This window comes from Orussus abietinus, unplaced genomic scaffold (assembly GCF_000612105.2).
Source record: "Orussus abietinus isolate OABI.00-Male unplaced genomic scaffold, Oabi_2.0 scaffold296, whole genome shotgun sequence".
Taxonomy (NCBI): domain Eukaryota; kingdom Metazoa; phylum Arthropoda; class Insecta; order Hymenoptera; family Orussidae; genus Orussus; species Orussus abietinus.
Window position 1 is genome coordinate 54,425 of NW_019394444.1, and position 13,756 is coordinate 68,180.

Genomic DNA, 13,756 nt, shown 5'->3' on the forward strand with positions numbered 1-13,756 from the left:
TGAAGGGGAAACAGGTGGAAAAGTCGTCTTTTCTAGAGAATCTGAATATTTGTCTTTCCCAGGGGTTGTTATCTGGTTTGGGGTGCAGATGTACGCAGGGAAACCATGGGGAGTCTTAGGGTTAGTATTTGTCTAAGATAAGGAGTGAAGGAGAGCGGGTCCCTAGGAGCGTTTCAGAGCACGGTACGCTCTGCTCAGAGTTTCTTTCCTTAATATTACTTAAAATAAAACATTTGGTAGGGACCTAACAGCGGTCGCTGTCGGCGAAATGGCGGTTATCATTCGCGTTCCACTCGACGGATACCGGACGGTTCCAGGCCCGAGAGCGGCAATTGCGAGTACGCACTTACAGGCAGGGAAAGAGAGAGCGCGGGAGGAGAGAAAGAGAGAGGGCGTCGTCGTGGCGTGTAACCAGTACCGAGAAGGAGAGAAATCGGCTCGGTAGGGGACGCGAAACGGAGGCTCCTCTTTCCGAGAGACGCCACAAGGCTGCCAAAGTGCCCGGGGCGAGGAATCGTCTCGTAAACACGGTGGAAACAAGACTGAAGATTTTTCAATCGACGTCGATTCGTTCGCCTCGGTTGATTCAGACGTGGGTAAACACGTCTTATCGCGTACACCTGAACGTTTCGCTGTTTACACCTCGTGACTAACCACAACGTAATTCGTGTTATACTAAATTCACTCAAACCAAAGGTTGACTACATTTTAAAAGCCATTATTAAGCCACGAAGCGCCACTTTGGTGGTTTCAGAGTGAACGATGCTTTTTTTTTACAAAATTACGCTATAGTGGTCCCCGTTACCATGCATTTAAAAGTGCACATGAATATTGCGGATTTACACTCCATATCTGAGCCGTCCCATTAGGCGGTGCAGCTTCTTGGCTAAATTTGTCACATATCTAGTCAATGGCGATAACGATTGAGGATTACCCTGGTTCTATTTCATTCTCAATATTTCCAGACTAATTGAAACGGTGGAGCAGGTACTTTGAAAATGGACATGGACAGAAATTGAAAATATAAATTCAACCCCCGCCCGCTATTGTAACCGGTTCCTTTTTCATAACTTTTCTGACTAATCGACATGCCATTATTTATCACTGTCGTTACATGTCTAACATCCAATGCTCTTCTCGTGAAGTTCCAAGGTTGATTTATAAAAACGACAGAACTTTTGGGTGGACCCACCCAACGGCCTCAAACATATCTACACCGAGTAAACATTTTCTCTGATTGTATGCTTCAAACTCCATTTATTTATTTTTTATTAGGAATATTATTTATTTTATATATTAGGAATACATAATATATTAGGAATTTATTATATATTAGGAATAATTTCCTCGAAGGAAACAAATGTGTTTTCTTTTCTTAGTGTATGCATGTATCGTTAAAGAAAAAATGAGCGAAGTTATATCTGTCGCCCTGGTGGAACTCGGGTGCACCGACACGCGGGACGTCCCCGTCGTCGCCGTTCTCGTAACACGTGGTGCCCAGAGCTAGGCGCGCGCGAACAATGCCGGGCGGCTTTCTCTCCCGGACGAAAGTCGCGCGCCGAGGGTGCACCCCGACCGGGCCGACGCGGCCGATAGGTGCGGTTACATTTAGCGCCGACTACCGTTACTTGTCTTTCTCTCGGGTCCGTCCCCTCCCGATCGCCTTTGCACGGCCTCGCCAGAGCGAGCCTTCCGCGTCTCTTTTTTACCTCGGAGTCACCTCGTGCCGGGCCGAGCCTCTCGCCATTTTTACTGCCCCGTTGACGTTAAAGGCCCTTTTGACGCGTAGGTTTATCCACCCCGGTCTGCTATCGCCATCGGAAGCGGCTGCTCGGAATTGCCATCCTACACGTGTCCGTTTACTTGTCGCGCACTGAACAAAAAATTCCCACGTACCTTTACACCCTAGATCATTGGTTATTTAGACGCCACAGTAAATAACGTAAAACACATTGTGCGATATCATATTCAGCATCTAAATCCACACAAGAAACATATTGTAGGTGTACATTTGTTACGTGAACATAAAGTGTAATTTTAAATACAAAAAGTAATTGTGGTGTGTAACGTTTACAATGTTAAGCCCTTTATGATTAAGATTCACCAAGCAGGTCCAATATTGAATTTCGCGATTGCCATATAAGATAAATATAAAAGTTACAAGAGACCTAAACGGATATTATTGATATTTCCTGTTTTTATTCTTCGCAATGGGACCTAACGGACAAGGGTGAAAATAATTCCTGGTTATATTTCCGTTAGGTGGATAAGAACGTAAGGAATGTAGGTATAATAAGAAATCGGAAGGAAAGGGGGAAATAATCAATAGCAAAGTCTGTCGTTCGTTGCCGTACGTTATACGCTTCTCTTATATATATATACATTTCATCTAGGCCGTGATAAATCTCGTAAAGAAACGCCAAACGGTTCGACGCACCATTTTCCAGAAATAGACGAAGCGATTCCTCGTGGATGTCTGCTCTCGTCTCCTGGAACGGGGAATTGACCGGGGTAGGCGATCGCGTCGTCGGGGAATCCTCGTCCCCGCTTGTAGGCGACCAGTCCGCTTTGATATCCCCGCCGCGGTTTACGAGGTGCCAACGCAGCCAGAGGATGCGTAATGCATTCCCGCGCGGCCCAAAGCGAGCAAAACGCCGCAGGAATAGCGGACGGCGGTGCCCCGGCCAGCCCGCCAGGTTAATACAGGTGCAAGGCACCGTTGCCAAATCCACCAAAGGCCGGTCCGCCCTCGACCAGCACGCCCGAAGCCGTGCTTAAAACAGGACTTAAACAAATATTATAGGCCGTCGTCCCTTAACATTTCAACACGGGTGAAACGATGAAAAAGTTTAAACCTAATTCCACAGCCCCGTCGAAATCTAACCTTTGACCCTTTGAAAGCCTCGGCAAACGTATCGCGCAAGTTTTTTAATACAAAAGAAAGGAATGACATTAAGGTGATGTAAAAGTGGCGTCGAAGGGGTTTTGTTTATAAAACTTTTCTCTCAATTCGGTCTACCGAATAGTTCGAAACTTTACAACGCGAATAGGGAGACTATAAGGAACGTCCTGAAAGTCATGAAACTTCAATTCTTTTCAAATTTCTTCATAGGTATTTTAAAAATAGTTTGTAAAAAATAAAATTTCCCGACTTTCAGGACCTACCTTAGGGTCTCCATATTCACGTTTTAAAGTATGGAACGATTTGAGACACCCAGTTCGTAGAAAAGTTTTATGAAGAATTGAGCTTCCGGATGCCGCTTTTACACCCCCTTAACCTTTCCAAGCAATAATTAGAGGTACAAAGTTACGAAGCGCTTTCGTAAGTCCTTTGCCGCGATACGACGTTGCCAAATCGTGGAGGTGACGGCAGGGGCGGAAATTTGTCCGCGTTTACAAGCTTCATCGAGGCCGACGACGTACATATCTCGAACCGTTAAGAACGAGGCTGTCCGGAGAGCCGTCCCAGTTTCGCGACTTCCTTGTCGAGGTCCTCCGAGGACTCGAACGGATTCGAGGCGGTTCTCGGCACGAGTGCCGTCCTCGTTAGGCTCGGCGATCGATTCGAGCAAAGGGTCGAGGAACCTCGGCTCGGTCGAACGTCTTGGCCCTGTTCTCCCGCGAAAACGCTTCGTCTTGTAAAAATAAGGAAATGTATAGGGATTACAATCAGGGATTAATACCAAGGACCTAGGAACTCCAACCTGGTCCTATCTCCCGCGAAAGATCTTCGTAATATAAAAATAATGGCCCATGAATTATGGGATGTACAGAGATTATAAATAAAGAATTAAAAACAAAGGCCCAAGAACGGCCCGGTCTCATTCTTCGGGGAAACCGCTCTCCTCCTCATAAATAAATAAAATTATGAATCATAGAATACAAGAGTTATAATTAAAAATAAGGGTCCAGGGATCTCGGTTCTTCGTCTTGGCCCTGTTCCGCGAGGACGCCCTCGCCTTTTAAAAATATGAGATTATGCCGAAACGTTGCAAAACGTTGCGATGCAATCGACTTGCCGTTCAGCTGCGAGAAATAATAAATACGACAACTAAACTGACCCCGTTATCACGATTTTCATTTATAAGACCGCCGAAACGTCTAACAACGTGAAGGATTTCAAGCGTTAGACGAAGGTAGATCTCGCAGAATTCCATATATACGCGGCACGATTAACGTCGGCGGACTTTGACAGAGCCGCGCGACCTTCGGTGCAGCGCTGACCGGCTGATGGCACGGCGCGGCAGGCCCCGACAGAAGAAGCGCCCGAGGTCCGGGGACACGGGAGGATATTCAAGGGGGGGAGACGGACGGACGGACGGCCGCAAGACGGGTCAGGGGGAGGGGGGAAGGGCGTCAGCTGCGCTCGCGGCCGGCGCGGACCGAGGGGCGGGACGGGCGCCGCATCGCGGCACAGTGGGAGTGAGCCGAGCTGAGTCATAGCGCTGTTGCCACGTCCCGGAGGCCACGCTTCCACGCGCCGCTCTCCGGGCGAGCGGGCGACGTGGCAGCGGCGCCGGTGGTGGCGTCGCGTAAGGCTTCCCACCGCAGCCGCGTCTTCCGAGCCGGCGAGACGGGAAATCGGGCTCTCTCGGTGCCGGCATATTTATTTCTTTTCTCCTTTCCCGTTGTTTTTCGTTTTCGGTCCCGCGGCTTCGAAGCGGTGGCGGTCTCGAGGGGCGCTTGCGAGTTCGCGTCCCCCGGGAGCGTCGGGGTCCGAGGGAGCCGGGCGAATCGACGCGGCGTCGGCGTCGGCGTCGCGGTTGAGGGAGCTGCAAGTCGAGGCGCTCGAGTTCCGTTGAGGGGCGAGACTACGTGGACGTCGGTTGGACTCTCGAGTCTCCCTCGTCGGGACGAAGGGAACTCCTGGGAATTCCCCTTCTTCCCCCTTTATGCGCACACTCGCTGTCCTCTGTCCATGTGCCGGGTACACGCGAAACGGGGAGAGACACTCGCCGCGGAGGCGAACCCGAAGTCGGTCACTTTTTCTCTCGTTCCTGCCGAAGCCGATACGAAAGAACTGAAGTAGCGGTCCATCCACGAAGCGAACGAATCCCGACTCGATCCCCGGCAACCTCGAGCTATCTAGTCCACGATTTGGACTACGAGTCAATTCCCCGATTTCCTTAATTGTTCAATCGATTTCGGAATCACAGAGAAGCTTCGTTAAAATCACTCGCGATTCCCGTGAACTCCTCACCAAGGGATCGAAACCCTTTTGCCCTGTTTCACTTTTCCATTCCGTTGCCAATTCCTGGCTTATGAGAATGTAGTCGGTGAAATGGGCAAGATGGGCCCATCTTGGAGCGTTTATAATCGGATCTCGTCGCTTCCCCTCGCCGATGGGTGGTTGCTATTTATACACTTTTGAAGGAAATATTCACAAAGGGACAAAGGCAAAATGATCGGAGGTCCATCGGCGGCCCGATTCCAGGGATGACGGGCGAGGAGACGTGATCATTGCCTAAACAACTGTTACGGCTAAACCAAGACTGTCCCTAGGAACAGTGTATAGAAAGGACACTCAGTCTTGGACCACAGAATCGAGCAATTGGCTCTTATTCGGAGTACTCTAGTTTTGAGGCATACACGCATATTTGTCTTATAACAAGCCATCATATCAGGCTGCGAGATATACGAAATATAGGAAAATTGTCAATAACAGACGCGTGTATTTTTAAATACCTCCTACACTATTCTGAATTAATTCCCATCCCGGTGGGTTTTCCTGATCGAACGGCTTCCGGCGCGCGCTTGAAGTCGGCTCCGATCCAAAGGAGAGGCTCCAAAGCGCGTCGCGACGTCGCCGCGTCGGTACCAGGGTCGAGCGACGGCATTGTTCGCCTTCCCTGGGTCCCCGGATCCCCTGGGTCTCTCCCGCGGGAGAGGAAGCGTCCGCTCGGTGCAGGACCGCGCGGGGATCGAGAACAAAAGCGGGCCTCTCGTTGTCTCCGCCGGGGCCCCGTCCTCCTTTATCCTCGGTCGGGGGAGAGAGAGAGAGAGAAAGAGAGCGCTCTCGGGCCTTCGAAAAAAGGATCAACCGTTCGTCGGGGAAGGATCGCCAAGCCGGCCGACGTTATTGGAGACAGGAAGAGAGCAGCGCGGTGCTATGCGACGAATTCGCGGAAGACAAGTCCTTCCTTTCTTCTTCGATCTGGTCTCTATACTGGATGGCTGTACTTAACTAAAAAAAGAAAAAAAAAAGGTCTGGCTAAAAGAACCAGAATTCCGGTTATTTTAACCGAATCGGATCGTTATACGTACCCTTACGATTTTTCTGATTAAAGGTATCGGATGTTTCAAGTTAAATATTGTCCGGTCGTGTTTAATACCTTTTCTGGTGAATTCGAAGAATTCACGTTTACTCGAAAACATTGGACCAGTGCAGTTCCTTTTCCAGATGCATACCTGTAACTGAAGGCCTTTCCTGTTATATTAGTCACCAAGAACGTAATCAGAGCAAAGAGAGGGATACATGATAGGCGCGCGATTTAAAAATTGACCGTATCAACGGTTAATACAAAACGAAACGTTGCCTCGCGTACGCAACAATTTGCGTAGTCTTAAAAGTTCCAAGCTTATGGAATTTTTCGCAATGTTCTCGAAATCAAGTAACTCAAGTTGATAAAGCATTTGTCCCTCTTTCTCTCTCTGTCCTGATTTCCATTTAATAAATAGATCAGTGGACTCCAACGTGCGGCCGACTTTTTCCATGCACCTTTTCCACCGAGGACGTCGGACGAAAGACGGGTGCGGGTCCTCTCGCGTCTCTGTCCGTCCGACTATTCCCTTTCGCGGCTCGCCTTTGACCGCGGCGGTGTTCTCGTCTCTCTCTTACCCCACGCGTTGGACGAGGATGCGACGAAGACGGAGCGCGCGCGCGCGCGGGGCTCGACTACATGGGACCGAGCCCCGCCGCGACTGTTCGCGGCCGCTGTTTGTGTAACAGCCGAGAGAGCTAGATACTACGTGTGGAAAGTTTCCAAACGGCATATACTCACCGCGTAGCGGGTCGACGCGAGATTCGGGCGTGCCGTCGTTTGGGCACGAGGTAAACGGTAACTCGACAGAGTTTCCCCCGTCATCTCCATCGACCCTACGAGTCCCTCGCTCAAGCGTATACGCATTAGGCTCGAAACTGAACATACTACCTTGACACGGAGATCGGGCAAAGATACTGTAGGAAAAGATGACCCAAAATAGCCGCTCGCGACGGCAAACGGAAGGAAAGTTCGAACGAGACGCCCACAGGCTCGGGTGCGGCGCATTTGGAGCCCGTCGAAGCGGAACATGGATGAAACGTAAAATCGAGGTCGATTCCATCCAGGTTCTCTCTTCGACTCGTACGGTACCTACGGTACGAGCTCTTACTTTGTCCTTTGCGTACTCTCCCAGTGGCCGGGAATTTCCGACCTTCCAGAGACCCCTGTCCCTCGCAGGCAGGATTTCCGCGTATTTCCGTATCTCCCCGGAGTCCCGCCGAAGGGGCGCGATTTCGTCCCAGCGTTCCTCTCCCCCCGATCGACTTCTCTCCTAAGGGGACCTTCTGAAAAATAGGAAGGCGATCTTACGGGGCAAGCCGACTCGATGGGATACACGTCTGACCTAGACTCTCTGGTTTATGGAGAGCCATGCTAATGCTTTCTCGTAAAGCAACCCGTGGCAACGGTGTACGTCCGCAGGCCGGACGGCTCCGGAGCCTGGGAGCGAGTCTCCCCCGAGTAAAATTCCTCGACGGGCGGCGAAGTGGGGGGGCGAGCACCGCGGCACGGTTCATGGCTCGCTCGCCAGCCAGCCACCGTGGCACTCCGCCGCCTCTCCCCTCTCTCTCTCTCCCGGTCGCCGCACGCTCCCTCCGTCTCTCTCCCTCTCCCGCTGTGCGCTCGCGACCCCTCTCCGCGTACGTGAGCGCGCACACAGCCTCGCTCTCCCCTCTCCGCCCTCCGCGCCTCCGCGCATGCGTGAGCGGGCACACAGCGGCGGTAGCAAAGGGCATTCGCCGTGCGCGCCTTCTTTCCGAGCCGCCCCTCGCGTCGTTCGCCTCGGTGCGGCGAGCGGCCGGAGGGGAAGGTGAAGGGAAACGCCGGGAGGCGGAGTGGGGGCTCGCGCCGCGGCACCAAATAGGTACGATCGGATCTCTCGGTTCTTCACGCAAGAGCGGTCTACTACGCAGTTGCGGAGCGCGGCGAATTGCAGAGACCGACTTCTCTCCCGGCCCCCTTGGAGAGGCGACGCTTGCTAGACCGGCTACGGCGGTGCTCCTATTATCTCCGTCTCTTCTATTCACGGACGTGGGACACTCCGGCACTCCAGTCGCGTCGTCCCGCGGCGCGACCGCTCCCAGGAAGTGCTCGGACGGCGAGTCGCGAATCGGAGCGCGGGTCCTCCCCGCCCGGTCCGACGTCGAGTTTCCGATCGGCGGCCGGATGGGCATATGACGTGGAATGAGAGAGCCCGCTCGGAGGTCTGTGGAAGGAACGAGAAGGCGCCTCGGCGGCCATTCTAGGTCCGCTCGCGACTCGGCACTGCATCAAGGGCGATTCTCCGAGTGATCCTTGGTTCGTGGCTCACGTTCCGCCTGAGGATGCTTCTCCAATTCACGGGGAGAACTTTTACAGAATCTAGGATAAACTTCTTTCGCCGTGACGGAGACGACCGCGCGCACGGGGTCCGCCCTCGAGACTCGAGTGTTGGTACAATTCGGGCGACTCGAGGCGTCGAGTGGACCGAAGGTATCTCGAAGGTTCCATCTAAAACCCGCGCAACGAACACACCGTCTACGTATCCATCAATCTCGCGGGAACGGCCGAGAGTCCTAGAGAGAGCCTCGAGTCGGGTCCTCGGACGTGTGCCGAGTATACGCAATAAATACAAATGCATCTCCCTCTTTCTCGCCCCTTCGGGTTTCCCTGTCTCTCCCTCTCGCTCGGGCCGCTCAGTCCCAGCGGAACGGCGGACTTCGAACGGTCGTGCGGGTCGCGCGAACGACTAGGGGAAACGGAGACGGCGGGCCTCCTCGGCGATTGGCCGCCCGCAGACCTGGTGCGCCGGGAGCAGAGAACGGAAAGTACGTGCAACTCACGCGAGCCGAGGCGGCCGACTCCTCGGGAGAAACCCGAGTCGGCTGCGGGGAGCGCGTCTGCGCTCTCCCCCCGCCCCCCTCCCTCACTCGGCGCGGCCCGGGGAGGGGCGGGCCTCTCCCCTTACCCCCCGCGCCCCTCCCGGGCCGAAGTCTCACCTTCGGCGCTGCCGCCTCGTAATCTGCCCCCTCCCTGCCGCGCCCACCCTCCCCACTCCCCTCGCCCTCGCCCGGCCGTTCCGGTTAAGCCGCCCGGAGCCGCCATGGCCTCGTGGCAAAAACGTCCGAGGAGCACTTTTGTCTCGGGAAGAAGAGGAGCCTACGTGCCCCGTGTTTAGGAAAAACCTGTGCGAGCCGAACGATCGATGCCTTCCTCTTTTTGACCGGCGGGAACGCCACGAGTCGTTGATTTCAGACGACGATAAACGCCCCCTTGGCGGCCGATCCTTGTCTCGGCTTGGAACGTTCGTCCACTCGAGCGGAGAGGTCGAACGTTGCTCCAAGGGTGTCCGCCTCTTTTCAGGGGTATTACGTGTTTTTCTCGCTGGTTTCTTCTTTTCTTTTTTTTTTTTCCAACGGCGCTTTCCAAAGTCGCCGGGAAGTCGCATTTCGGATCGCGGATCATTGATTTTCCCGAATGGCACGATAATTTCAACCCGGAACTGTGATTCCGCGAACGCTCGAGGGGGGAATTCTTTTGGGTCGGTGCTACGTCCAGAACGTAAGATGGGGTTTCCTTATCCTGGAGAAGGCGATTATCGACTGGGCGGAGATTATGAATTTCCTTATTTTCAGGTAGTATGCTCGGAGCTGAACACCGAGAAGCTTTAATCATGGTGTACTTTAGTTTGTCGTGGATATTGGTTAGATGTTTTCCAGCTAGCTTCGTCGTCCACCTTTCCACGGGGCAGGAGGAATAACGCTCGTTATGCAGCGATCTCGGATTTCCGTTCGAAATTCCTCTGGGAATCCGTAGCAAGATGCGAGAGCCCCTGGTAAACCATTCGAAACGTGGGAGCCACCGTTGCGAGCGGTCCGAGCTTCCCAGAAGTTATTTCTACGGAGTCTCTGTCGTTCTCCCGTAACCTCTGCCGATATCTACGCTCTGTACGCCTCACGTGACAATGGAAGCCTTAAAACACCAACGAGTTTACCGCTCGTTTGAAAATCGTTCCCTTCCCACGTTTCTCATCTGCGCGGACTTCAGGGAGTAACTTCGTTGCCAGCGTTTCCCCGGCCGGCAGGGTTTCCTCGTACTCTTCTTCCTGAGAGAAAAGTGCTCCTCCGTGGTCGAAACAGCCGAAGAAGCGAGCGGATAAAAGGGCCCTGTAATAAAAATCAGCCGTTGAGATAACATCGACCTCGTTAATATCCTAGAATTCTTTTGTTACCAGCAGATGCGATTAAACGTTTAGGGTACGTCCCTTTGAAAAGGCATCCGCCTCGTGGGTTAAAATTCGAATACAACAGAATTCGAATCCCCCTTTCAGTTCCACGACTAACGATGAGACTACGGGGAAAGAACGGATAAGAAGACACGTGAAGGGGAAACAGTCTCACTCGTTCGCGATTCATACGTTTCAAGAAACTGACTCGTAAGTAGTCGGATTTGAAAGCAGGACGCTCAAATCTAGGATCATTGCAGAGTATTTTCCTATTACGGTTGTTTAATCGCGGCTCCCTTCTTTCCGCGGAACTTCCATTCTTTAGGAAGTATGCCGCGGTAAATATGGAGCGGATTCGCCGTTCCTCCGGAACGCGGCGCTCGTCGTTCGGTCGTTCCTGAGGGTCGCTCGTCGTTCCGTCGTTCCTGAGGGTCGAACGACGGATTCGTCAACGGGGCGGGGCCTTTACCTCGCCTCTCTTTGTCATCGGGATTTCATTGAAGCTATTCCAAATCCTTCCGACTCTCGGGGACCGCGTCGGTCGGGGTTTCGGAGACCATTGCAACCCGATCCGTCGAGGGTCTCCCACCCCGGTCGAGAGACCTCGGGGCCTCGGTATAAAAACAAAGCGTGTCGACACAAAGATTTACTCCCGAATGCGAGAGCGATTCGGAGCGCTGCGAGGGAGACGCGGAGGGGGGAGGAGGAAGAGAGAGACGGAAGCTACGCGCGCCCTCTCTTTCGGCCGGCCCGGGGACGCGTCATTTGTCTGCCTATTGACCGAGGCCTCCTCGAGTATACCACCCACGCTCTTTGAAATTCCGCGAAAACCCTCTCGTCTCGCGGAGGGCCGAAAGCGGGCGCGGAATCGCTAGACACGCTCTTCCCCGCTTCGACGAGGCGAGGCTCGGATCTCTGCGTCGGACACAATTATGCTCCCTCGAAGGATACGTTTTTATCCTACACGCTACTTCCGGGCTCGGGACGGGGCTTTCACTGTTAAAACTGCTGGCTGTCCTCATTTTTTTAACCATTCAATGCTCGGGGGATGGTGGCCGACATTCGACGATATGTATTTTCGAATCCCGGGGTGGGCTGAAATGGAGACTTGATCATTATTATAATGATTTTCCCGGGATAAATCCAAGGCGAACATGGAATGATGATACCTACGTATATCGGGTGATCTGTATATGTACGATGTAATGTACTGCACGTCGTGTATATGGTTTTTCCACAGGGTGTATTATGTTAGACTATCCTAGTCGTTGCTGGGAGATCGCTAACATGATTCGGTTAATAGGCAGTTGTCCCTCGAAAATCTTTCCTTGCCCTGAAGTTTATCGTTTCTTAGAATTCACGAATGTCTCTTATATCATACTTACGGTCTTTAACGCTTCCCTCGAAGAATATGATTAACGAGTTTGCGTCGTATAGGCCCCTGCTGTTTAACTCGCAATCTGTTAACCACGCTCGTACATTCACGTCTGGCTTCAAGATGGGTTAGGATGCACTGTCGCAATTTTCTAATTCCGAGTTACGTCACTACGGGGCGCACCCGGTGAACGGGGGCGATATTCTAAATCATCCTCTGGACGTTATTTAGTGGCTCTATATGTAAGTCGCTACAGAAAGGCGACAAGGGATTAGAAAGGGCACGCTCCTCGGAAGCGCCGCGCTGTGGCGATAAAAGGCACTAGGAAAAAAAAAGAAAAACAAAATGAACTCTAAGAGAATCTCCTCGCGTTGCCGAAATTCGCCGTCGGTATCAGATCTGTATATACGACCGTGCCATTAGCACATTACCTACCGGAAGCATATTAATCGATTTAAATACCTGTGATCGCCGTTTATCCCCAGATTCATCGGTATAATAATGCGTTAATAGTGTTAAATCACGATTCAAAATAAGATATAAGATTTGCTTTATGAACCCTACGATATTTCGGCTATGCTAGGCCTTCTTTGGTACCATGAAAAATGTCCTGTTTTCGCTTTTCCGTTTATATTAACGTCGGCATCCGCACTTTCCAGGTATGGACGCGTGCAGAGCGTCAAGTTGCTGCCACGGGGCGAGGAATGCCCCGTGGACGGTGGTTCCGTCGGGGCCCTTGGCGAGGGTGCCGAGGGTGTCTGCGGCTCCGGTTCCGGCGGCGGCGTCGGTGGGGGTGGAGGTTCCGGGACGTCCAGCAGCGGCGGCGCCTCGGCGACGGTGGCGTTCATGGATATCAAGTCCGCGGCGAAGGCCCACGCGACCGAGCACACCCTGGACGAACGAGCTCTTACTACCCAGTACTATGAACCCCAGCATCTGCAGCACAGGTTTCCCTCGCACGGGTGAGTCTCCTCCCCTCATGTTTTTTCTTTCTTTTCTTTTTTTTTTTTACCACTGACTTTCTCGCTCGCTCTCTTGCTCGCGGCGCACCGGGACTCTTGTTGGCCTGATTTCTTTGACTCGGCACCCGGGGACGAATGTGTCTCCGTGCGAACCCGGAGATCGCTCCGCAGAGAATAAACTTCACTCGATGAAGCGAAACCCGGGATGTGGGAGGAAATCGATATACAGGGATACGTTCTATTAGGGAGTATCTAGCTTGGATCTGGACTCGATGGCTCGTCGATTCGATAACGGAAACTGTAAATGGAGAGTTCGACACCCGGTGAATATTTCAGGCATGATAATTGCTTCCGATTTGTTCGAGCGTATCAATGAGCTTAGCGGAGAAATATTTAACGACACGCTCGATCGAGTAGAGTGACTTTCCACTGTTCAATCGGATACGAACGAATTACCGACATGCGATCAATCTTCGTGCCATAATTAAATAGCTTATCGCGGGATGAGTAGTAATCTTTATCTTCGTCTTTTGAATCTCATGGTGGAATCTACGAGTACTTGGGATGTTAACTCGCGTCATGGGGTGTAGACTAGAGGGAATTATTGAACTCGCGGATGATTTGAATAAGTAATAAGCAGGGTAGAAGTATGCTCCGAAAAACTGCCGCGACCGCGGTAAGCACATTCTCTATACCGGTTTATCTAACCATTAAGTGGGTATCTTAATACGTGGGTTTGGTTGCTCCCGGGCGAGCACGTCTCGTGGAATTTATCGTCGGTCGGGCTAAGTGAACCTTGTCGGTTCACCTTAAAACTAATCCGACAAGCAGTCGAGTCGGAGAGATCGGGCGGGCAAATGCGGTCCCTGGTGCGCCCACAGCTTCCGTTTTCGCACTCCCCATTCCGCAGAAGGAAAAGAAACCGCAGCGGCCCCGCGGGGGCAAGACCTCGAAC

The 13,756-nt window shown here is 52.5% G+C and overlaps 1 protein-coding gene and 1 long non-coding RNA gene across 2 annotated transcripts in view; one reads left to right on the forward strand and one right to left on the reverse strand.

The window, feature by feature from the left end:
- The window catches only part of LOC105698941 (protein split ends), an 89,321-nt gene that overhangs the window by 50,522 nt on the left and 25,043 nt on the right, over positions 1-13,756 (forward strand). The window contains exon 2 of the mRNA XM_023432379.1: positions 12,499-12,801. Coding sequence (XP_023288147.1) covers positions 12,499-12,801 — 303 coding nt within the window. The remainder of the gene's footprint in view (positions 1-12,498; positions 12,802-13,756) is intronic.
- On the reverse strand, positions 6,286-7,716 carry LOC105699577. The gene is made up of 2 exons (XR_002762188.1): positions 7,372-7,716; positions 6,286-6,414 (listed from the first exon to the last, which is right to left on the reverse strand). It is a non-coding gene; the product is annotated as an uncharacterized LOC105699577 (long non-coding RNA).